We start from the raw sequence: 22,761 nt of genomic DNA on the forward strand, positions 1-22,761 counted from the left end.
ATATTCTTTCCACTTCCAACTTCGGTGAGGTGGCCATTAAACGTGTGGCCCCTCTGTAGCGATTATCTGATTTGCCTTTGGAGTCGTATGGGTTGGATCGAATAAGCTCAGTCTCGCGCTTCGCAATGGGACATGTATTCTCTGACCAAAGTTCTATTTTTCGACTATGTAATCCATTCAGTACATGTACGCCTAATTCTTGATTCATAAATAACGCGTTGCAAAATGCGGGTATCACAAACAAAAGCCCTAAAGCCTCTTAACGCCAGCTCCAATTATCCATTATCCCAAACGCCTTTTTGCTCATCCTCGCATATTGGGATGTCGGTGACTTCTCTCTTACGCCATTAATCTCTGCACCAGCCCCCTCAACGGCCCAACAGCCTTCCTGCTACGAGCCACATCGCGACCCCCACCCTTCGTCCGACACACAGCTTTCTCGACCGTGCCATCCTTGTTGATATTTATGACTGCCGTCCGTCTATCGGACCAAGTGATAGTGACCTGTCTAACCGCAGCGTCGGACTCGATATCGAGGATGCGAATGATTCCGTCCTCCTCCTCTTCCGCCTCTTCAGCATCTGAGCTAGCATCGTCGTCGCTAACAAATGCATTCAGAATCCCGGCTGTAGACTCAATTCCAAATGTATCCTGCCCGTCTCCTTTCAACCGCGAATCGGGCAAGCCTGCCTCTTTCCTCAGGTCTTCAACGGCTTGCACGCGCATATGCCATCCGACCAGCTCTTTCCGAAGCGACCGTCCAAAGTGCACGAGATCCTGCTCTGGATGCGTGGCGTCCTCGACGTCTTTACTGCTACTTGGCAACCACCTGTTTGCCAGCTGTTGGAGAGGGATGCACGGCGGAATAGTGTGTTTATGTATCCGCAGCACCTTGTCGCTCTCACTCTCGCGCTCCTGGAAGGCGAGTAGGACGTGGTACGTCTCGACGAACTTGCCGCCGATCGACACATCGATGCGCACGCCGAGTATGTTGCCGTTGTTTACCGCGTGCGGGTCGGGATCTTGCACTTTGTAGGCTGTTACGCCGGCACAGGCACGATGTATGTTTTCGAGGTTGCGTGCGGATTGTTGCTTGATGAGGCGCTGTGCGGTTTCTGTTGGTTTGTCGCGTTGGTTGCCGGGTTGGAGACGCGCTGCGAGGTGGGGTTGCGAGAGGAGGATTGAGGATAGGTTTGCGCGGTGGGCACGCAGGGTTGCGATGCGGGTGTGAAGGTCGCTGATATCAGTGTCTAGTTGCTCGATGGTCTCCATGGTTGAGAGCGCGACGGTGTTGGTCGGCAATTGCTCATGTTGGTGTTGAAACGCGGGCATATTTGGATGCCGCGTCGGCACGTGCGTGGCAGGGATACCGCGGATTTAAAGCTCGCCTCCGTCGATCTGAGAGGACACGGTTCCATCCTGGCCAGGAACCAACTCTTGGGACCCGCGGCAGGCATCATCGCGGCATATTGGTATTGGTGCCCGCATCAAAGTATTTCCGTCGGTCGTATACTCTGTAACACGTTCGTTGTTCTTCGCCAGTCACTCCCTTGCCATATTGACGGTTCCTGACGCCTTCCGCTCCTTCCCATACTCGACGTACCTCCTGCTTGCGAAATCTGACCCCTTATTTCTCTCCGCGAATTTACTACCGAGTACCCCTCCAGCCGCACCGCAAGTCTACCAACACACTCAAATGAGCAAACGAGCCTCTCGTTCCAAGAACCGCGGCTCTGTACTACGCGAGCAGAGCTCCACCGACGCGCTGCAGGAGAAGAAAGGAAACGGACATGCGAATACAAGCGCGACTATGAACGGCGTCATGTTGGAGCATCGGCGCAGACATGCTTCTATCGACAGTACATCGCCGTCGAGTCAGGCTGCGTCGCTGATGGGCAGCTCTTCCTTTACCCTGGACGACGAAGTACCCTCTCTGGGCCAAGAAGAGGAGGGCCCGTCGAAAGGCTTCTTCGAGCTGTCCAAAAAGGACCAGAGCAATTTTCTGCTGCTTGTGTTGCTGTACTTTCTCCAGGGAATCCCCATGGGGCTGGCGCATGGCTCGGTGCCCTTTTTGCTCAAGAACAACGTCTCGTACTCTGCCATTGGAGTCTTCTCGCTCGCGGCATATCCGTACTCCCTCAAGCTTCTCTGGAGCCCCATCGTGGACGCTTGGTGGTCGCCCAAGGTGGGCCGTCGGAAGAGCTGGATCTTGCCCATTCAGACCATCTCTGGGTTTTCGATGATATGGTTGGGCAGGAATATCAATAGGATGATGAAGGAGGCGGGCGAGGTCGATGGTGCTGTTTGGACTTTTACTTGGTGGTGGTTTGCGTTGGTGTTCCTGTGCGCTACGCAGGACATCGCTGTAGATGGTAAGAATTCTGCTCGTAGACTCCAGCACATGAAGCTAACTATACTAGGCTGGGCTCTCACACTGCTTTCAAAGGAGAATCTCGCATACGCTTCGACAGCTCAGACCGTAGGCCTTACAGCCGGCCAGTTCCTCTCCTATACAGTCTTCCTAGCCTTCAACTCGAAGGACTTTGCAAACAAATGGTTCCGCCCACTGAACGCCCCGAGTGAGAGCGGCCTCATGGAACTCGACGGCTATCTGACCTTCTGGGGCTGGGCATACCTTGTCGTCACTCTTGGGCTGGCAGTCATGAAACGGGAGGACCGCGACAAGAATGGCGACGGCATCAAGGAGGTCTATCAGTCGATGTGGGGTATCCTCAAGTTGAAGAACATCCAGAGCTTCATCATCATCCACCTCATCGCCAAGATTGGCTTCCAGGCAAACGATGCGGTTACTAGCCTAAAGTTGCTTGACAAGGGTCTGAGGCAAGAGCAATTGTCTCTGGTCATCCTCATTGATTTCCCCGTCGAAGTCTTCCTGGGCTACTACATTGGGAAATGGTGCCAATCCTACCCACCCATGCACATCTGGTGCTGGTCGTTCATCGGACGCCTGGTCGCTGCGGGCTTCGCACAGTTCGTTGTCTCTGTATTCCCGGCTGGAGGCGCGACGTCTAGTTTCCTGTTGCTGGTGATTGCCGAGCACGTCCTGTCGACATTCATGAACACGGTCATGTTCGTTGCGGTTAGTGCGTTCCATGCGAAGATTTCCGATCCGCTTATTGGGGGAACGTACATGACGCTTCTTGCTACGTAAGTTCACTTATCATCTCAACTGCTGCGAGTTCAAGTTTGCTAACGTTTCTCCAGTGTCTCAAATCTCGGCGGCACATTCCCGCGCTACTTTGTCCTCAAAGCCGTCGACATCTTCACATCCGCTACCTGTCAGCCTCCGGCGACTCCGCTGAAGGCTGAGCTTCTGAAAGGTCCTCTTGTGACTCAACCGTTCTCCTGCTCTTTTGAAGCAGACAAACATCGATGCCGCGACGGTGGAGGCATGTGTAACGTCACTACAGATGGCTATTACATTGTGAATATTCTGTGTATAATAGTTGGAGTTTTGACCTTCTGGGGCTTCATCAAACCAGCGGTCATGAGGATCCAGGCGTTGCCGTTGAAGGCGTGGCGGTTGGCTGGGTGAAAAGATACGCTTGGAGGACATGGTCTAGAAGCTAGACATTACGCATTACACAAATTTTACACACCTACACAGAATAGTGTGCCACCTCCGAGACTCGGTATGGACCATGTGTCACCGCCCTGGGCTTAGAACAGTCCATGTTGTCATCTGCAGCTTTGATTGCTGATCATGCCAGCCGTCAGCACGCTCTCCGACACCGAAGCCTCCTCATGACTCAATTTGCCATCCATGTCGAGAAATCTCTGTCCCATGGTGTGCTCATTGATCAAGTTAGACCACACACCCCGATGACGGTGTATCTCCACCGCCAAGCTGCACGTCCACCGCGCGCTTCCTCGTGACCAGGCGTCTCAGTCGGCCAATAGCGGCAGTGGGTCGGCCTTGGCAAGCCTCTTGGTCTCAAAGAGCGCAGGTGGCATGCAGGTACACGCTTTAGACACATTAGACACTGCTCAAATGTCTTGGGATGCAACTCGGCGTTATTGAAGCGGCTCTGCGATGCAGCAGGCGGCTGTCGGTGTGCCGATGGCTGCCACGTTGTTCGATAAGAGTAGCGTTGATGGATTAGATTAGTCTGGTGGAGTAGCAAAAAAGTCGACCCAGCTCTGAGATCGATCTGATTGTCTGATTGCGTCTGTAAGCAGACCAGCCTCGACCGGCCGCGTTGCCGAACGGCGCCGATGACGGAAATTCTCGCGCCATGCCAGACGACCACGGCCCGGTGAAGGAAGGCTTTTATAGCTTCGAGCGCCTGCGGCTCTCCGAAGGCTTGCCAGACCAGTTCGAACCTCCGAGGCTTATACCAAACGTGCAAGTGTGTCCAAGGTAGGTGCATATTCTGGAACGCTTGTCCACTTTGCCCTTGACGTTTTCTTTGGCTAATCCTAATGCAGACGCGTGTCGCAATTTGTCTGCTGATAACTTGACTCTAAATTCCACTTTGCTACACATTATCTTGATTCTTATTTTACACACACCGTATACTCCACTCGTCCAATCGATTCGTCCCCGTCCGCCTCGTGCGCTGTCTAGACCCCCACGTCACGCCGGACACATACCGCCGTTGTGCAACCTTGATATCGAAGCTCTGCGAACCATATCAAGTCCTACCAGACTTGCGCTTTTGACTGGACCCCCAAACTGCGTGGTATTACCTACCGAAACCTAATCACAAACTTTCGCCATGGCTTTCCCTGCGTACGCACCCAAGGCGCGTGTCCAGAGACCTGCACCACCATTTGCAGGCACCGCAGTCGTCGATGGCACATTTGAAGGTGCGTCCCGATATTAATATTTCCCATCACCCGGTCTTGAAGCTCAACTCAGCTCTCCCATTCATTCTCAAATTCACAACAATTCAAACTAACCCATGCCTCCCCAGACCTCAGCCTAACGGACTACACCTCCAACAAGCAATGGCTGGTCCTAGGCTTCGTCCCCATGGCCTGGACCTTTGTGTGCCCAACGGAAATCATTGCATTCAGCGACCGGGCCGCCGACTTCGCTGCGCGCGGCGCCCGCGTCGTCTTCGCCAGCACGGACAGTGAGTACAGCCTGCTCGCATGGACCAACGCCAGCAAGAAGGACGGTGGCCTGGGTAAAATCAACATTCCGCTGCTGAGCGACAAGAACCACAGTGTCAGCAAGGACTACGGCGTGCTGATTGAGGAGGAGGGTATTGCGCTGCGTGGGCTGTTTTTGATTGATCCCCAGGGAACGATTCGCCAGGTATGTGCATTCATTCTTGACTTGGGAGGGGAAGGATGGGAAAGGGAAAGTCAGTGGTGAGTTTAGGCTAGAGCTGACATGCGAACAGATCACAATCAACGACCTCCCTGTTGGCCGTAGCGTAGACGAAACTCTCCGTCTAATCGACGCTTTCCAGTTCACTGACAAGTACGGCGAGGTACGTCTATCTCCCTAAATCCCACCACGCCCGTTTTATATCACGTGCTAATCAAACTGTTCAGGTCTGCCCTGCAAACTGGAGCCCAGGCGATGACACCATCAAAGCCACGCCCGCGGGCAACAAGGCTTACCTCGACAAGATCCACCCCGACACCAACATGTCGGATGTAGCCAAGACAAACGGTACGCTCTTTTTTTCCCTCTCCCTCTCTCGGCATGCGCGTTGTGTCCACTCCTGGTGGTGCATTGTGTCCGGGACTTGTTGTCACTGTGCTGTGCTGATTTGTGGCTGTTGTAGGAACGTCGTGATCGGGCAATCGCATTCGTGAGGTGGCTGGTTTGATCTTGCCGTGTTAGCATGCATGCTTTTGTCATCGCTGTTGCGGTGGCGGTGGCGCTTGTGGTGGCTTTTGTTTGCATTTTGGCATTGCTTTGGCGCTAGTAAAGACCTGGGTTAATTTTGCTCTTCAACAAGAATCGTCGAGGACCATTTCGAGCAGCGCTGGACATGTTTTGCAACCCTTATCGTCAGCCATTCCTGGCCTTATTGTAGCTTACTACAGTCCATATCATCAAGATTTGCACATTCATGTGAAGTTGATGAAGAACATCGAGTTACCCACAAAAGATGTGATCATCGTCTGCGCCCTAGTTGAGCTGTTGTTAGTCTGTAAGGTTGTACTTTGAGTGCAGAGATATTTGTAATTACGTAGAATCTCTAGGGTAGGCCAAGTTAACAGTTAACTATAATATTAGACCTCAATATCGTTTTCCTAATTAGTACTAACTATCATTAACCTTCGGCTGTCGATAACTACTAATGAGTCTGATGCGATCCGTGGTTAAGAGGATTTTCAAAGCGCTTACGCCCTAGTTGTGTTTAATTGACTTGCATACGATGGACTATGAAAGAGCCAATCTGTTTATTGCGCAAATACTATACAGTAGTCGCACTTTATAAAGCCATTGGCGCCGACATCGTAGGGTAAGCAAAATTTGATTGCCTCCACATCCGTAAGTTGAGAGGCTTTCCAGGCAACAACACCGATCAGAACCTTTCGCGATGTTATTTGAGAAATACATATGGTATCGATACGACTCAGGGATCTATACTTTTAAGAACTCTATTATTCACTCTACATCTATTAGCGCAACGGTGTGTTTGTATCAGTTCTCGGGAGGAGAACCGGATATATCGCTTCACCTGTGCTAGCGTACCTTGGCGGCCTAACATCATCAGCAGGCCGCTAGAAGGACTCCTCGATAACCAGAACCCCAATATAATGGAGCCCCGGATAGCCACGCTATTAGGCATCTCATGCCAGAGGAGAACTTCCCATGATCCGATGTCTCTAGTGGCACCCTCGTCTAGCACACGAGAATCGCGCCCAGCCGAGCCAACGTCTGCTGGCGAAGATGCGCTTATGGTGGCAAGCACCTTCTCCAGCGACTATAATGCAAAACCACAAATTCAAGGTCACATCTCCTTGGCTCGACCAAAACCAGGCGCCCCAATAGCACAAGTCTTGAATAATGAGGCGCCGATGCTACACACTCCACAACCTACGTCACCAACTACACCTTTCGTCGGTAGACATGATCACTTACTAGACGACTCGGAACAGGTGAACAAACGAAGGAAACGGGAACAGCATTGCATTCAGACTGCGCTAGGAGGCTGCGAAAACCCAGTGATCAAGCTCCCGGAGCTACCGCAACTGCCAAGAAGAACAGCGAAAAGGCCCAGGATACCACCGTTGCTACAAGGCTTACACCAGCCACCTCCGCTACCACCCGAAGGCAGACTTTTCCCGCCCATCACCGGTGAAAAGAATGCATTCGTGAGTAATCCCGGAGAAGGGGTTGGTTTGGATATATACGCTGAAGAGACACGAAGCAAAGTGGACGATGAACATGTAGATCCTGGAATTGGTGTAATAGGAATGAGCAGAGAGGCTCGGAAAGAAGAGAGCACCGGGGAACAGCATGCGGCAACTAAACTCATGCCTCCCACATTAGCATTGGACCTGGAAAAGACCAACAAACTAAGAAACAGAGGACCGTTGGCTGAAGCCAGTAGCCAAAGCAAACGTGCCAGAAAGCGGAAATGGTGGTCAGAACAAGAGACCAAAGATTTACTTGTCGGCGTCAGTAGATTTGGAATCGGTAACTGGAAGAAGATATTGCAAGACCCTGAGTTCGAATTTAAAGGGCGAACAGCAGTTGATTGGTATTGCACCCTCTAAACACATATAGCTCAAGAAATCCTCTGCTAACTTTGGATAGTAAGTCTTGCCTTGCTGGTTCCTTTCTCACCCACCTTAGTAGGACATGTACTTGGAAAACGCTCAACTACGTCCAACACTCACACTTGTCTCAAGTTAGGGATTCTGCTAATTGTGCTGCTATCAAAGTGAAGGACCGATTCCGAGTGTGCTGCCCCGGCGAAGGCCTGAAGCTTAGGAAAACAAAGCAAAGCAAAGCAAACCCGGAGAAGCATCCCGATACATCCGCAATGACAATCCAAATACCCAACGACTCAACGACAATCGGTTGTGACGGTGTCTACAGTGATGTTATGATGGCGGGTCAGCGCAGCGCGGATCAACAGCAGGGACTCATCCACGCTAACGCGTTGGCTAAGTTGCCTGAGCTAGGCATACATCTACCTTTCATGAAGAGCACGCGTCGACCACGTCGCAGATTTAGTGCCTATGATGATAAGAATCTATTGAAAGGGTTTGAGAAGTACGGAACTGTTTGGCACTCCATGCGCGATGACACGGAGCTGGGCTTTAGTACGCGTCATCCCACAGACTTACGCGACCGTTTCCGGATCAAATATCCAGAGCAGTACGCAATGGCTGGATACAAATTGAAGCCGGAGCAGGAACGTACTATCAACGAAAGGACAAGTAAGCGCCACGGACAAGAGCATTGGGAGCGTCTACATTCCACGGGCAATGCGGCTTATGTACCCAACGGGGGAGGAATTGAACCACAACCCAACGTGGATTCTAGAAGAGTACCAGGAAAAAGGAATCTCACTTCCACTGCGACATCCTGTTTACAAACGAGTTCGAATCCGAGCCTTAAGTCTTTTGGGCTTGAGCAATACCTCTCCGACCCGCTACCCACTCTATTGGGCGATTGGTCGGTCTCCGAAGATGGTGATGGTGAAGAGAGCCCAATCACGCTGAATCGAAACATCCTACGATGGGCTGACGCAAACCCATCCTCCTTGTTTACCATTCCTCCAACACCAACGACTACTCATGGGGCTAACCATGTGACTGGAGACACGCCAATACATGCTTTTGTTGCCAGTGACGGAATCCACATCAATCCCCTGGCCACACTTAAACTCCCGCCTACGACATTTTACGCCAACACCTTGCCAATAGTAAATGCTCGACCCTGTAATACGAGCTCTAGTCTATTCCATCAGTCTACAATTACCAGTGGGGCCGTGTCCAACGGCCCCGGAGATACGAGAATGGTTCCCACTGCTAGTGCAGCAGCTAACTCAACGAGCTGCCCAGTTTCCCCCGCAATCTTCTCATTCGTCCCGCCCTCGGACGTCGAATCCTCTCACTATCGTTTTCCCTCATGTTCCAGCCGCCAGCGCTAGGACTAATGCACATCATCTGTCTACTCCAGCGAACCTATTGTTAGGCAAAGGCTTGGCAAACCTGGAACCGCAAGCACTTGGTATTAGGTTGGATCATACTCTTGGTCTAGCGATGTGAGCTACCGGCTCTAGATTCGCTAATTTTTTGGGCACTGTTGTCAGACGCCAGTATTAGGCAAAGAGTCGATGAAGACGTCGAACAGTCTTTGCAAGTAGACAGTCAGCCTCACTTCTTGTAACTGGCACATGCAACTACGCCCAAGGAAGCATCTGTGGGGATGATGTGTAGAACATTTGCTTTATTCCTCGCTTTGCAGATCAGTGTGGGATTGACCGATAAGTCCAGGACGTAGAAAGTTAAAAACACTTCCAAACTTCAACTAACTCCAATTCGCAAAGGGAGAGGTAGACGGCTTTCTACCTTACAGCCGATCAACTACTGGCTTGACAAAGAGCAATGCAAAATTCTCTGAAGTCACCTTTTGTAGCCTCTTCTATGTCTTCTTCCACGACACGCCCGTATTTCTCCTCGTACTCAGTCTTGACCCGGATGAGATGAAGACGATCCCAATGCAGTCGTACCAGTCGGGAGATGAGCAATTCGAATCTTTGTTGACGTTCATGCTTGCTGGATGCTGCTGCTTCTCGCGACGATACCCGCGCGGAAGAAGAGCGTGGACCATCCAGGGTTGGTTCGATGAGATCCATAAGCGCGTGATGTAAGAGCATAGCGTCTCTCGCAGGGCGATTGATGACGCCATTCAGAATATGTGCGATGACTTCGCCCTGGTTGTCATTAGTCAACCAGCGTAGACCGAGAAAAAAACAGGTTGCTACTCACCACAAGGTTGTTGCTCTTCCTCAGGGCATCCCGAGCAAAGTTGCCTTGGTATTTCCTCTCATATGTCTTCAAGACTTCTCTCAGGTGAACGTCGCTTCGCATGATAACGACGCCCAGCATGGTGCTTTCGCCACCCTCCCTTGCTTTCATCGCCTTGTACAGAGTGTCGACGTCTCGATTTCTGTACTCCATAGGCCACATGTCACTTTCCTCCTGGCGCTCACCTTCCAGAGCCATCAAAACAGCTTTCCGAAACTTGTCAGCCTTGAGCTCCTTATCCATGCAGCGGGTGAGGGAGTCGCCGTAGCGTTTGTCTCTGAAAGCTTCTTTGATCTCGCGAATCTCGTGGTTCTGACGGCCCATGAGGGCCTCGATTAGAAGCTCGCGACGGGCCGAATTGGATTGGTACCAGTAATTCGCCCAATATCCTTCGCCCTCGTACTTGCCGAGTGCTGTTACATAGGCGATCTTTCCAAAATTGCCAGACGTTTTCAGCTTGATGTGTTTGGCAATGTTAATGCCGCGGCCCTGGACCTTGCAGTGCCGCTTGTATTCTGTTCTTAGTTCGAGCATCTGGTCATGCGACAATGCTGGCAAGATTTCGATTATCGTGTCCACGTCTGGGGTGCGCGCAGCCATGGCATCCACGAGCGCAAGAGCGTCCTCGGTAGCATCGTAGATCCTGACTCTCCGTTTCTCTTTCTCTGGTGCGCCCCGCTCCCCGCGGCCGTACGCCTCCATGGCTAGCTTGTCCTTGACCTTGGACCGCGACATTGGACTTGGCGATCGCCGTGAAGTCGAATGTGCGCGGTGGCGGCCATGGACGGATTGGCTAGAAGCGCGCGGGGAGAGGCTATCAAGGGGTGGCAGATGGTCGAGGTCGTCGTCTAGCATCATAGCCTGGGGCATGGGACTGATTGACTGATAGGTGCCATGGTAAGCTTCTAGCAGGGGACTTGGTGGTGGAAGCCCGCCCCCGGGGAAGGCTCCTGGCACAATGTTTTGGAGATCTGGCCTGTTCTCGCTTACAGACAGTCTATCCATGCGCAGGCCCTCATGTCTGCTTCCACCAGCAGAGAGACCTTGGGGACGCAAGCCAGGCGATGGCGGCGCATTGAACCTGGCTCCTCCGCCCGGCACCATCTCCACCACCCTTCGGTTGTCGCGCGTCTGCGTTGTGCCGGACTGCGAGGGGGTGCGGTCGTGTTCTGGACCGGGGGAATGGAAACCCATTGGCGGCGGCGGATAGGCGGGCTGGGCAGCAGGAGGCGGCGGGGGAGCCTGTGGCATAGCTGTATACTGAGGCTGCACTGGCGGTGGGTATGATGGGCTCGTTGGCTGGGCGGAGCGTCTCACGGCGGGCGGCTGGGCGGTGCCGACGATGGGCTTCGCGGAGAAAGTGATATTCGAGGGCGGATTCGCATACTGAAAGTTCCCCGTGGTGGCCGGCGTCCTTGTGGATGGAGTCCTAGTTGGCGCGGCATGCGAGGCTGGCGCTGCTGTGTAGGCAAACTGCTGCGCGGTCGGCGCATACTGGACGTTTCCCGTCTGCGCGTAGGTGGGCCCTGGGGCTTGTGGTTGGTACCCTGGTCGTTGCTCTGGCGGGAGGTCGCTGTAGTTGCCCATGGTGATGGGCTCGCTCGCTGGTCTGGTCGCCATGGCTCAGCTCTCTATGACGGCCGAAGTTGGATGCTTTCTAGAGTTGTACTCACGTCGCATATAGCTGACCCGGCTGCCTGAATTCGTACTGCGGGGCTGCAGCCCTGCCATCAGCCGCACCGTATGGCTGCTGAGGCTCTGGCACAACATGGCTGCGTGAGCGGGCGCGCTCGCGACCGCGTCCAGGCGATTTGGACCGCGACCGCCCGGCTTTGTCGTCTGGACGCAAGGACATGGGGCTGATCGGTTCGGTGTGGAGGAGATTGAAGTCGGGTTTTTCAGTTTCAGTCCATGTGCGGGTGTGAGGGCTGGACGTCTATTCCGCAGGCTGGGGCGCTCCTTTTAGCCCTCTGCGAGGAAAATGCGATGGCGGGAAGCTGGCGTACCGCAAAGACACTTGTGCAAGTGGGCGTCTGCTGTGGCTCGCTGCTCCATGTTGACGATGGGGGCCGAAACTTGAATAACCCAAGCGCAATTTGCTTCGTGAATCCCCAGAAGCCCGGCGAGAAGTGTGTCGCTTAACGTTTAACGTTGCTTGCTCTACTACATGGCGACAGGGCGTATCTCTATTGCTCAACGCAGCACAAGCCACTGCTCTCATCAGCTTTTTAAAAGCATTCTACAATCACCCAAAACATGACCATTTCGAGCGTCCGTTGTCTCAGAGTGCCTGCCTGTTCCCATCGCAAATATCGCGAATAGTTGTGTTAGGCATGTAGGGGAACGTTGGGTCTTGGCCGCTTTCGGCCCAACTACTCACCACTCCATCATATCTTCAATCATGAAGGGGCCAATAAGTCGGCAACTTATAACTCGAGATAGAAGAACGATGATGAAGAAGAAGAACAATTTCCGAAAAAAAGTTTGATGACTAGCCTTGATCTCTTTCGTCAGATATACGAAGTAGTAGCTAAAACTACAAACTAAGCCGAGCCCACGAATCGTTTGACGAGAGATTCCATTGCACAGTTATCTATTGCGCAGTGTACTCTTCCTCTCCAGCATCTCACCTACTCCATGACTCTTCTAGAAAGCTAACAAAGGCGTCAATCCCAGTGCCGCCGAATGATTGGCCTTGCAGGATCCCAAGGGCCATGGATTTCATTCTTATATTTCTGCAACCCAATAAGCCACCAGCTGCAGAGACCCATGCAGAAGAAGGTGACGATGCCTCCTAGTATCATGCCCACCAAGAATGCGCCTCGACCACTGCCGGTCAATGTGACAAAAACGCCACCCCCTGCAGTCGAAATCAACATGACAGTCAGGATAAGATGACCCCAGGAGGACCTGGCACGAAGCTGTCGACGAAAGATTGGAAACAAGCCAAAAACTTCAATAGAGAACAGAGTCAGAGAGAACACGTGTGTAGTGGAGGGTAGGCGCGATGCAAGGACAGCCGACGCCATCATAGCAGAGTTTGTCGATATAGAGGCCGGTAGACTTTGAACTCGATTAGCGGACACGGAGGATATGGAGGATATGGAATAATTAGGCATACTGTGCTTCCGAACCCCCGCTGTAGTCGAAAAAAGCGACATTGATCATAAGTAGCCAGGTACTAAGAGCCCAAATGGAGTCGCTCGTTGTTGAGCGCGTTAGCGACTTGAGAATTGGACTGAGCCCAAGTAGAGCAGCGTAGATCAATACGGCGGATTTGGCAGTTGCCAATCGCTGCTCGGTGCGTGGCGAGAGAGACGATGTAGAAGTCTCGCCTGCAGTGTGTGGAGGTGTAGGCGCTGGGAGTATGTCCAAGGAGGACGACATCGATTGCCCCATCCAGTGGTCCCAGAGGGCCCACGCCGAAACAGTGCAGAGGCTTGCCCAGCCCACTACCGCTACGGGTGACACTCTACCCTGGATGATGGCTACGAAACAACAACAGAATATGGCAACAGAGGCGAGATGCTGCACAATGACAGACGCATCGGCCATGAGCGACCAGAATTCATAAGGTTGCAGGCGCGGATTCCGCTGGAGATGGTCAAGGAACGTCGTCTCATCTGTGTAGTTGTCGGGAACTGTGCGCATCAGCAGCTCCCTACTATTGACGGTTTTCGTATTGACTAACAGGGCTGCTTGAACCAAAGAAGCTTCCTGTAGTTGCCTCTTGGCTTGCGGCTTTCACTGCGCGCCCGCTCATTCCTCTTCCTACCGACGCCTAGAGAATTGGGAAGGGCATCTGAGGGATCGAGCAGTCGGTCTGAGCCCATGATACGAGTGTTGAACCGAGGTAAGAAGGCCGAGAATGTGTTACCAAGCACATGATGAAGTGTGGAGGAATGGTGGTTGAATTGCACGTGCGGCCAAGCCAATCATCAGGCTTGTTTCCGCCCTTTATTATGTACAGTACGTCCGTGCGCTTGAAACCACACTCCCTGGAAGTGCTTGCGCTGCACCCGTATCTGTTCCAAGCAGATAAAAGTACCCATGCATTGCACGTGGTTATTTACTTGTTTAGTGTCCTCCAAGCAACCATGACCCTCCTCCATCTCGGCACTGTAGCCCGGCCTGCCTTCACCACGTAGCCGTCCTCTCTCAACGTCCTCCCGATCTCCATATAACTCTCCACAGCGACACGTATTGGCCCCCTTGCTTCGGACGGTAGTTTTTGTATTGCTCCCGTGGCCTTTTCATAAAGCGAAAATGCCTTGTCTAACAAACGCATGCGCAAGCTCTCTATTTGCACATGGTCGGGGTGCTTCAATACTGCGTCGTAACTTAAACCTACTTCGGAAAGCCACGTCAAGGGAAGGTACACACGACCAATCTGGGCGTCTACGCATATGTCCCGTGCAATATTGATGTATTGTAGCGCGACACCCATGTGGTTCCCCGCGGCCACGATCTTGCGTTGCTCTTCCGTTGGCAAATTGGTCGGATACAGTTGGAAGATGAGCTGTATGCACATTTGAGCCACCGTACCGGCAACCCGTTCAGAGTATAATCGCAGGTCCTCGTCGGTCTCAATCAGAGGCGCAGTGTTGAACGCCAGGTCCATCTCAAATCCGTGCAGCAGGTCTCGTAACGGCTGAGGAGAAAGCTTGGCAGCCGGAAGTTGTAGGAGGGCAGACTGTGTGTCAGCTGGGAAATGGCTGCGAACGTGCTCAGACACGACAAGGCTGGACCCAGTATCGCTATACACATTGTCTAGGAACTTGTGCAGCTTAGTTATCCACTCCTGAGCTTCTCGAGCTGTAGAAGCATTGTCCACCAAGTCATCGGCGACGCGACAGAAGGAATAGAGCAGGAGCAAGTCGGCGCGTAAGAGGGCTGGAAAGGTAGAAGATGCAAGATAAAAGCTCCGGCTCTTCCGCTTCAAGCGATGCACGGCCTCCTTAAGGCCTGTGAGGCGGGCACCGTCATACTTTGAGCAAGGAGTGAGAAGAGCGCGCATGAGAAGTGCCGGTGAGGGTAGGCGTGGGGGGGTTGCGAACAAGTGGGGAAAGGTGTATAGCACAGCGAGGGCGTTATCAAACGCCAGCTGGCCAAATACAATGAGCGTGTTCGTGATGAAGAAGAAGAGGGCTTCTTCAATCTCAAGTCCGTCCCACAGGTGCACGCCGTATTTTGTGCCTGCGGTGATGACCCACGTTCCTCTACGCAGAGCCAGGGTGTCGACGACCCAAAGGTAAAGCGTTGGAAGCATGATAGGTACTACCGTGTTGGTCCAGGGCAGGCCAAGGATGAACTGATACGCCAGGCTCCTACGCATCGATTAGTGTCACGTTTCCAAGCCGTGGATAGCGATGGACTGCCATACCATAACAACAGCAGAAATGGCCCCGCCCAGACGATGATCAGGCCGGCATAAGTACCGGGTCCTTCCTCTTTGATGCAACGCCACCCCCAAGCAATGGCCACGAGTAAGAGAGTTTGACCGGCGAGTCTCTTGGTCCGCCATTGTCCGCGTGACGCGTCAGGTCCGGCATGCAGATAGACGGGCTGGAAGGTGGGTTTGCTGAGAATGAGGTACAGGAGCGAGGTGTTGTATGTTTGCACGACGAAGAAGAAGACTTCCTCGAGGGGAATCTCCAGCAGCGTGGGACCAACAATGACGTAGCTGGGGTAACTCCAGATGCGGGTGCGGATGAGATACGAGTCCCAGGGAATGGTAGCGACAACAGCGATCTGGTACCATCAGCACAATGCAGGTTCAACCGTGTATCCTCACGCACCGCTACCAGGAAGGCGATCTTGTAGACATCGAGCTTGGTGAAGAGCGGGCGATACAGCAGAGTAAGTAGCGCGGCGGGCGGGATGGTGTACTTGAGGTGACTAGCCGCGGGCTGTCAGTCGCAGTCGTCTCGAGCAGGCAGTCCATGGTGTCACACATACACAAGCGCATAGTCAAAGCCCATAATGATGGCGTTGGCTGGAGTCCGAAGTGACCTGAGAGGACGGGGCAATTCACCTTCTCAACTCTAGGGTCCCAATCAACGCAGGGACGCAGGGTCAGGCACAGCGAGGGCGCGCGCGTACAGCAGCCGATGCAGCAGCCGATATAACAGAGGGGCCATGGCCAGCCAGCGAGGTTATTCGTTAGGTTGTCTTGTGGGCGTCGTTGTTTGGTGGCTGTGAACGGGGGACACGGCATGCTGCGGGCGCGAACCATGTAGTTGCAGCCGCGCCTGCCGCACGAGGCTTAGTGAGGGCACTTGAGCCGTTGGCCTGACATCACCACTGCGCTCCAGCCATCAGCCATCAGCGGCACATGTCAAGGGAACACCCATTCAACCACCCTACAGCCTATCGCCCTGGTAGATTGCATCATGAATGTTGGCAGTAGAACGCGCCTCTTCTACGAGCCCCTTCGGCCCAATGAACCACCAAACACCATCCATTGACTTGAGCACCGCATGGGCTCCTCGCTCTTGATTCTCCAATGAAGCCAACAAGACGAACCCACTCACCATGTCCATTCAGGGCCCCAGCAGCAAGCGAACAGCAAAGCACCCGTAAGGCTCCGCCTCCTGCAGCTTTACATCTTGGTCCGTCCTAACGTCTCTCAGCTACCTCACGGGAAACTTTGCGCCCGTCACCAAGACATGGCCTCCAACACCCGTCACGTGGACCGGTGACATTCCAGAGGAGCTGCATGGCGGCATGTAAGACACTCCGTGCAAACTACACTGACAGCATCTGCTGACTTCCTCTCTTCACCATGTAGGTACGTTCGGAATGGAGGCAATCCAGTGACCAACTCGCATCTGGGCCGCGAGGCCCACTGGTTCGATGGCGACGGCATGCTTTCCGGGGTGTGGTTCCACCGCTCGCACACCGACCCGCGGCAGTCGGTCGTGAACTTCGTCAACCAGTTTGTCCTCACCGACGTCTACCTCTCGGCTGCCGACAATGGTGAATTGCAAACGCCCATTTTACCTAGTATCTCCACGCTCGTCAACCCCGCGTCGAGCTTGTTCTTCATACTCTGGAGAATACTACGCACGCTGCTCATTGTTATATTGTCCCATCTTCCCGGGTCCCGACACGCCATCAAGAGAATAAGCGTTGCGAACACGAATATAATCTTTCACGATTCACGAGCACTGGCAACTTGCGAGAGTGGACCCCCAATTCGCGTTACGCTACCTAGCCTAGAGACTGTTGGCTGGTACGACGGAAACAGGGCCGAAGGCGAGGCGCCCCTCCAAGAAACACGAGACAGTGACGAAGAGCAGCGTCCCGGGTTTGGTGGAGCAGGACCGTTGAGTTGGATGAAAGAATGGACTACGGGACACCCCAAGGTGGATAAGGTGACCGGTGAACTAGTTCTCTTCCATTGCAACTTTGCCCCCCCCTACGTTCACTACTCTCTGGTCCCGACAGAGATTTCACATGCCAACGAGGCGCAATCGCAGCTACCAAGAATCCTCAATGCCCCAGTCCCTGGATGCTCCGGTGGCAAACTCATGCACGATTTTGGCGTCTCTAGACTTCATACTGTCATCCTTGACCTACCACTCACCCTTACGCCTCTCAATCTGGCGAAAAACAAGCCCGTTGTGTCCTATGACCCAAATAGACCCGCTCGATTCGGCGTCTTTCCCCGTCGACATCCCGAACTGGTACGTTGGTATGAAACAAGCGGTTGTTGTATCTTTCACACAGCCAATGCTTGGGACGAGACGGATCTCTACGGCAATGTGACAGCTGTCAATATGTTGGCTTGCCGCCTAACTTCTGCGTCCCTTGTATTTAGTGCTGCTAATATTGTGCCTCCACCGCACCCAGCCCGTAAGGATCTGACGCGCAGCAAGCCCATGTCCTTCTTTGCAAGATATCATCAACAAGAGCAAAACCAAGACGTTGAGAAGCTGTCCATGGATGAAACTTCACCCTTGTTAGTGGCGTCTGTATCCGGCAACAAAAACACAGGACCGTCCAAGACGCCCTCGAGCGTACCCATGTCATACGACGAGCAAGAGCAATGTCGTTTATACTACTACCGCTTCTCCCTATGTCTTTCAACTTCAAATACCATAACACACCAGTTCGCCTTATCATCCATTCCATTTGAATTTCCCACGGTTTCGCCCATTACCGACATGGATCACGCCCGCTACATTTACGGCTGTAGCACCTCAGTCGAATCCTTTGGTGCTGCTTTAGGCAAAGCCACAAAAATCGATGTACTCGTCCGAATGGACGTCAAGGCTCTTCTCGCTCGTGCTCAGAGGTACAGGCCGGAAGCAGTCACCGGCTGCGTTGACAATCGCACCATTGATGAAATCCTTGCTTCAGAGGACCCTAACGATCCCATCAAGGCATTCAAACTTCCGCCTAATCATTATGGTCAAGAAGCTAGGTTCATTCCCCGTGGGAATCAGACCGGCTTAACCGTCAATGACCCGGCTTTTCTCGAAGAAAGCGGTCATCTGCTCTTCTACGTTTTCAACGAGGATCAATTAGACGTGGCAGGGGAATGTACAGCCAACTCAAAGAGCGAGCTGTGGGTTCTAGACGCAAGCACCATGCGAAACGTGACCTGCAAAATTCACTTGCCTACTAGAATTTCGTATGGACTACACGGGAATTGGTTCACTGAAGATCAGATAACAGGTCAACGAGGGGTAGAAACGCTGAGATCATTGTCAGACAACAAAGTTGATAACAAGTGGACACGGATGCAAAGGAATCTAACCAGTCGCTTGGGCTGATTTCGCTCGTGTTTAGTCAATTGGACTCTTGTTAGTGGAAACATGATCAAGGTTCTTTCATTTCCCGAGATACAATATATATGTCTTAGCGCTGTTTATTTACACGACAAATCATTCTCAGAGATCTAAAGTATCCCAAACCTAATGATCACAAAATGTTTATACTGTTCCCATGCCACATGCTCGAAGTAGCCAAAAGACATGCCGACATGATCAAGATCAACAAGGCCCATTGGAGCCAGCTTAGATACTGTTCTTTCTGCAGACGATCCAATGGGCTTATGTTTGATTTCTCTCCCTCTAGAGCCCCTCTAGGCGACGAAATACGCCCCTCTTGTCGTAGTGCACGGAGAACTTGTTCGCTAACTAACTTCGCTCCGGCAAGCACGATAGGCACTCCCGTACCTGGATGAGTGCTCGCGCCTACGAAGTACAGATCCTTGATAGATCGATGCTTGGTTTTCGGTCTAAAGCTAAGCACGTTGAAGAAGGAATGGCTCAGGCCGAGAATGGCACCACGATCAAGGTTGAACACAGACTTCCAAGTCGGTGGCGTGTTGATGACTTCCTCAATGATGTGCGGACCGAGCGAGATGTTGAGCCTTGTCTCGATCGTCCCGAGGACTGTCCTACGCGCTGTGGCAACCATGGTGTCCCAGTCTTGGGTCACCCCTGCAGTCTTCTGAGAACCCTTGTGTGAATTTGTCGTCGAATCATGCAAGTGTCCAACAGGCACTAAGACAACGACGGAATCGCACCCTTCAGGGGCAGCAGAAGGATCAAGGCGAGACGGAACGTTGACATAAAAGCTAGGCTGATCGGGTATCTGGTGTTTCTTAAAAATGCTATCGAAGCTCTCCTTGTAATCTTCGGCTAGGAAGATGTTGTGTGCAGTGAGCTCGGGGAATTTTCTGTCGAGCGCCCAGTAAAAGGATATGCTTGAGCACGAAGCCTGCCGCTTCAGAAGAGATCGTGCAAAGTTTGTCGATGGAAGAAGCTCGTTGTATGCGTAGGCTAAATCTGCGTTGCAGATGACAACATCTGCGGTGAGTGGTTGCCTTGTCTTGTCTTTGAATATAACGCCAGTTGCGCGCGTGCCGTCGCCTGACAGCTGGATCTCGGATATGGGGCTGTCGAACATGTATTCGACATTCAAGCGCGCGCCAACATTGATGAGGGCTTCAATGACCTGGCTAGGTAAGCATGAGCGAGACACACAGATATACAGACGACAGACCTTGTGAAATCCGCCGAGAGGATACCATATGCCCTCAGCCAGCTCCGTATATTGTAGCAAACTATACGTCCCTGGAGCATCGAATGGGCTCATACCCATATACATACTCGCAAACGTGAACACTCTCCGTAATCTCTCCGTCCAGAAGTACTTACTCGCACGACTATAGATACTCTCAAACGGATGCAGTTCGAGCAGATGCCGTAAGAAACCCGGGCGCATCATGCTGAACAACGAATAGAAGTTCTTCTTTAGCACGTGCGTGACCGACAGCTCGTAATGGCGATGTGACTCTTGTAGAAATCCAAGGTACCGCTCAAACCCATCTTTGCCCTCGAAACGCTCCACCTCGCCTTTCATGGCGGCAATGTCTGTCGAGAGCCTGAAAGAGGTGCCATCGTGGAAATGGACCTTGTAATTGGGTTCACATTTGACCAAATTCACACCCTCATCTTCGAGCGAGGTCCCGAGCTCCTGGAACGTCTCACGGAAGAGTTGAGGAAGTAGAAGTAGGCTTGGGCCCTGATCGAATCTCTAAACAGAAGTCAGTCCTACCACTTCAGATATGCAGCGAAGTCAGCTTACGAATCCTCGACGGTGTATTAAGCTACACCTCCCACCAGAAAAGTCATTCTTCTCTACCACGGTAACCGTGCATCCCGCTGCGGCGAGCCGCGCTGCAGTAGCAACGCCTCCAACGCCAGCACCAACAATGATGACCCGAGGGCGCAACTCTTCGTCTGCGACGCGCACCCCCATCATTTGCTAGTTCGTGATTATTGAGGTAGCACGAGTGCGATCCGCTTCGTTACTTCGTACAGAGAGAGGGAACACGTCGGACCGTGCCAGCTCGGCACATAGTCATGACGTGAGCGACCTTGATTGGGTTGGCACGGCTAGCCGAGGACATGCTTCTTCTTTGCGAACACGGAATTGCAATGCGCAGCAGATCATACGTTTTCAACATGGAACCAAAGGCCTGAGCTTCTATGCAATAATTAAAATTATATATTGTTGCTTGGTAAAGCGACTTAGGCATAAAGACTTAGTGTGTCGGTAGAATTGGTGTAGTCAGGCTTGCATCGTTCCGTAAACCCCCCAAAAAGCGAACCCCTCTCTTGCACAAAATTGCGAAATGCCGATACTGAACAGCTCTCTCCAGGCCCATCGGTGCAGGACAGCGGGTGTGATGCCTGATTAACTAGCACTCGAATGTACTCGTCGGTGGTGTATCCATAACTGTCACAGGTCATTTTTTCGATGGCAATGTTCGTAAGAAACGGTAGAATCTGAGAAGACTTCCAAGCGCGTTGGTGGTTCTGCGTGGTAAGGGGCATAGTGGCGTTTATGTCATTGGCTCCTGAGAAGGCTGAGTTGTTGAACAGCCCTAGTGCGACAATCACTGTAGGCGGCAGCTCTCGATGGGTAAACGATACAAAGAGGTCTTGGTCGGCGTCGTTGGATAGCAAAGCCGAAGCCGAAGCGTTCAGCCACGGGAAGCCAAGCACACCCGAGATCTGGTTGCCATAACCGGTGTTGTAGAAGTACATGATATCGTTCATATATTCGAAGGCAAGCCAGTCGTTTTGAGAGAACAGCTCAAGGGAGCAGAAGGGCGAAGACCCGCGGATGACAGTCTCGTATCCGCACAGTTGCTGCATGGCGACTACATCTTGGGCGGTGAAGTTGAAGCTGGGAGCAGAGTCATGTAGGCGAGCGATTATAGGTTTAGTATACGTCTCTCTGAATTGCTGGAGAAGTCAGCTATGAGCGAGCAAATTACTCGTGATACGTACTGATGACTGCTTGCTACCAAAAGAGGAGCTGTATTTGGGGCATCCTTTATAGGGGGTCAAGGAGTCGGCGCCGCGGGCAGCATTCTCGAGCACAGAAACGCGCTCCGTGTTGTTCTTCTTGGTCGCCAATCCTTGGATAAAAGAGTCCGCGCTGAGCTCAGTCCTCTCTGCTGTGGACGTCCAGACCTTCTTTGGGTCTTTGAGGTGTGGGTAGCGCAAGCGGACGTCGACACCCAGTTTATACGACTCCAGCCTGCCTACAGAAGTGAGGTCTTCCAGCTCCTCGTCGGTTATTGGCGTCTTCCAACTTGCAAGGAAGGCTAACGGCCCCGCGCTCCTCCAATCTGCAGTCGCATTCTTCAACTTGTCTGTGAAAGGCTCGATGTACTCCTCGTAGTCGAAATCATTGGCGTAGATCTAGATGTCGGTGTACCAGGTCAGTGTATGTCTCACGTGTAGTTCGTATGGACTTTATTACGTACTGCGGCATGTCGGACTAAATATGCAGCACGGGTGACATTGCAGCCTTGTGGCGGCTTTGGGTCGAGGATAGGATCCTCGAAGTAGGGAGCTATGCCAGCGAGGTGGTGCAAGGGATCAAACGAGGACGCTGCACAAGCGGCATTAGCCAAGGCGAGAGAGAGGAGAGCTGTAGAGTGCATTGCGGACGAGAGCTGGGACGGACCGTACCTGGATAGGCGTGCGGGCCTGTCCGGTTTTAAAGCGACGCGTCAAGGGACACGATGTCATGGGCAAGTAGGCAGAGTTGGCCCAAACGCGTATTCCAACTTCAGGATTGGCTTCAACCGGGGAGTTTGCAGCGCTATATGGATATATGGGTGGGTACCTATAGACGAGATGACGATGCTGAGGCCGAAACAGGGCACTTAGCAAGCTCGGACCAGGCTCAAAACAGGCACAAATCTGCCTAGACTCCCAAACGATATTTTTGACGACATCCTTGCAAATTTAA

At 52.6% G+C, this 22,761-nt stretch overlaps 10 protein-coding genes across 10 annotated transcripts; 4 read left to right on the top strand and 6 right to left on the bottom strand.

Annotated features, from left to right (window-relative positions):
• Nucleotides 1-134: 134 nt before the first annotated feature.
• On the bottom strand, nucleotides 135-1,294 carry K460DRAFT_369441 (uncharacterized protein). Its single transcript, XM_040933962.1, has one exon. The coding sequence runs from the start codon at nucleotides 1,270-1,272 to the stop codon at nucleotides 340-342; it is 933 nt and encodes a 310-aa protein (XP_040783968.1). The 5' UTR covers nucleotides 1,273-1,294; the 3' UTR covers nucleotides 135-339.
• A 239-nt stretch (nucleotides 1,295-1,533) lies between these two features.
• Nucleotides 1,534-3,988, top strand: K460DRAFT_318311 (uncharacterized protein). The gene is made up of 3 exons (XM_040930388.1): nucleotides 1,534-2,372; nucleotides 2,421-3,168; nucleotides 3,226-3,988. The coding sequence occupies exons 1-3, from the start codon at nucleotides 1,697-1,699 to the stop codon at nucleotides 3,554-3,556; spliced, it is 1,755 nt and encodes a 584-aa protein (XP_040783969.1). The 5' UTR covers nucleotides 1,534-1,696; the 3' UTR covers nucleotides 3,557-3,988.
• A 339-nt stretch (nucleotides 3,989-4,327) lies between these two features.
• Nucleotides 4,328-6,227, top strand: K460DRAFT_369443 (thioredoxin-like protein). Its single transcript, XM_040933963.1, has 6 exons — nucleotides 4,328-4,381; nucleotides 4,450-4,830; nucleotides 4,938-5,284; nucleotides 5,373-5,462; nucleotides 5,527-5,647; nucleotides 5,763-6,227. Exons 2-6 carry the CDS (start codon nucleotides 4,740-4,742, stop codon nucleotides 5,771-5,773), a joined length of 660 nt encoding a protein of 219 aa, XP_040783970.1. The 5' UTR covers nucleotides 4,328-4,381; nucleotides 4,450-4,739; the 3' UTR covers nucleotides 5,774-6,227.
• A 520-nt stretch (nucleotides 6,228-6,747) lies between these two features.
• On the top strand, nucleotides 6,748-9,095 carry K460DRAFT_291478 (uncharacterized protein; the record flags this gene model as incomplete). The annotated part of the gene is made up of 2 exons (XM_040929287.1): nucleotides 6,748-7,694; nucleotides 7,850-9,095. 2 exons carry the CDS (start codon nucleotides 6,748-6,750, stop codon nucleotides 9,093-9,095), a joined length of 2,193 nt encoding a protein of 730 aa, XP_040783971.1.
• Nucleotides 9,096-9,527: 432 nt separating this feature from the next.
• Nucleotides 9,528-11,830, bottom strand: K460DRAFT_379495 (Annexin; the record flags this gene model as incomplete). The annotated part of the gene is made up of 3 exons (XM_040935172.1): nucleotides 9,528-9,881; nucleotides 9,937-11,584; nucleotides 11,649-11,830. The coding sequence occupies 3 exons, from the start codon at nucleotides 11,828-11,830 to the stop codon at nucleotides 9,528-9,530; spliced, it is 2,184 nt and encodes a 727-aa protein (XP_040783972.1).
• Nucleotides 11,831-12,641: 811 nt separating this feature from the next.
• K460DRAFT_292726 (phosphatidylinositol N-acetylglucosaminyltransferas-like protein subunit C) lies at nucleotides 12,642-13,808 on the bottom strand (the record flags this gene model as incomplete). The annotated part of the gene is made up of 3 exons (XM_040929367.1): nucleotides 12,642-13,038; nucleotides 13,097-13,616; nucleotides 13,667-13,808. 3 exons carry the CDS (start codon nucleotides 13,806-13,808, stop codon nucleotides 12,642-12,644), a joined length of 1,059 nt encoding a protein of 352 aa, XP_040783973.1.
• A 236-nt stretch (nucleotides 13,809-14,044) lies between these two features.
• K460DRAFT_292867 (Lycopene beta-cyclase) lies at nucleotides 14,045-15,956 on the bottom strand (the record flags this gene model as incomplete). Its single annotated transcript, XM_040929377.1, has 4 exons — nucleotides 14,045-15,302; nucleotides 15,359-15,726; nucleotides 15,774-15,873; nucleotides 15,934-15,956. 4 exons carry the CDS (start codon nucleotides 15,954-15,956, stop codon nucleotides 14,045-14,047), a joined length of 1,749 nt encoding a protein of 582 aa, XP_040783974.1.
• Nucleotides 15,957-16,509: 553 nt separating this feature from the next.
• Nucleotides 16,510-18,755, top strand: K460DRAFT_358168 (carotenoid oxygenase; the record flags this gene model as incomplete). Its single annotated transcript, XM_040932088.1, has 3 exons — nucleotides 16,510-16,553; nucleotides 16,608-16,703; nucleotides 16,766-18,755. 3 exons carry the CDS (start codon nucleotides 16,510-16,512, stop codon nucleotides 18,753-18,755), a joined length of 2,130 nt encoding a protein of 709 aa, XP_040783975.1.
• A 28-nt stretch (nucleotides 18,756-18,783) lies between these two features.
• K460DRAFT_369449 (phytoene desaturase) lies at nucleotides 18,784-20,837 on the bottom strand. Its single transcript, XM_040933964.1, has 3 exons — nucleotides 20,578-20,837; nucleotides 19,993-20,526; nucleotides 18,784-19,944 (listed from the first exon to the last, which is right to left on the bottom strand). Exons 1-3 carry the CDS (start codon nucleotides 20,752-20,754, stop codon nucleotides 18,904-18,906), a joined length of 1,752 nt encoding a protein of 583 aa, XP_040783976.1. The 5' UTR covers nucleotides 20,755-20,837; the 3' UTR covers nucleotides 18,784-18,903.
• Nucleotides 20,838-20,932: 95 nt separating this feature from the next.
• Nucleotides 20,933-22,552, bottom strand: K460DRAFT_419481 (repressible acid phosphatase). The gene is made up of 3 exons (XM_040938017.1): nucleotides 22,271-22,552; nucleotides 21,789-22,205; nucleotides 20,933-21,743 (listed from the first exon to the last, which is right to left on the bottom strand). The coding sequence occupies exons 1-3, from the start codon at nucleotides 22,448-22,450 to the stop codon at nucleotides 21,024-21,026; spliced, it is 1,317 nt and encodes a 438-aa protein (XP_040783977.1). The 5' UTR covers nucleotides 22,451-22,552; the 3' UTR covers nucleotides 20,933-21,023.
• Nucleotides 22,553-22,761: the final 209 nt, after the last annotated feature.

Source organism: Cucurbitaria berberidis, assembly GCF_010015615.1.
Source record: "Cucurbitaria berberidis CBS 394.84 unplaced genomic scaffold K460scaffold_5, whole genome shotgun sequence".
Lineage (NCBI taxonomy): Eukaryota > Fungi > Ascomycota > Dothideomycetes > Pleosporales > Cucurbitariaceae > Cucurbitaria > Cucurbitaria berberidis.

Coding starts and splice junctions, on each gene's coding strand:
- K460DRAFT_369449 (XM_040933964.1), bottom strand. CDS start 20,754: ATGATGGGGGTGCGCGTCGCAGACGAAGAGTTGCGCCCTCGGGTCATC. Junction 20,527..20,577: donor TAATACACCGTCGAGGATTC/GTAAGCTGACTT, acceptor ACTTCTGTTTAG/AGATTCGATCAGGGCCCAAG. Junction 19,945..19,992: donor CTCTCGGCGGATTTCACAAG/GTCTGTCGTCTG, acceptor TTACCTAGCCAG/GTCATTGAAGCCCTCATCAA.
- K460DRAFT_369443 (XM_040933963.1), top strand. CDS start 4,740: ATGGCTTTCCCTGCGTACGCACCCAAGGCGCGTGTCCAGAGACCTGCA. Junction 5,285..5,372: donor CCCAGGGAACGATTCGCCAG/GTATGTGCATTC, acceptor ACATGCGAACAG/ATCACAATCAACGACCTCCC. Junction 5,463..5,526: donor TCACTGACAAGTACGGCGAG/GTACGTCTATCT, acceptor CAAACTGTTCAG/GTCTGCCCTGCAAACTGGAG.
- K460DRAFT_318311 (XM_040930388.1), top strand. CDS start 1,697: ATGAGCAAACGAGCCTCTCGTTCCAAGAACCGCGGCTCTGTACTACGC. Junction 2,373..2,420: donor GCAGGACATCGCTGTAGATG/GTAAGAATTCTG, acceptor TAACTATACTAG/GCTGGGCTCTCACACTGCTT. Junction 3,169..3,225: donor TACATGACGCTTCTTGCTAC/GTAAGTTCACTT, acceptor ACGTTTCTCCAG/TGTCTCAAATCTCGGCGGCA.
- K460DRAFT_419481 (XM_040938017.1), bottom strand. CDS start 22,450: ATGCACTCTACAGCTCTCCTCTCTCTCGCCTTGGCTAATGCCGCTTGT. Junction 22,206..22,270: donor ATTTAGTCCGACATGCCGCA/GTACGTAATAAA, acceptor ACCGACATCTAG/ATCTACGCCAATGATTTCGA. Junction 21,744..21,788: donor TTGGTAGCAAGCAGTCATCA/GTACGTATCACG, acceptor TGACTTCTCCAG/CAATTCAGAGAGACGTATAC.
- K460DRAFT_369441 (XM_040933962.1), bottom strand. CDS start 1,272: ATGGAGACCATCGAGCAACTAGACACTGATATCAGCGACCTTCACACC.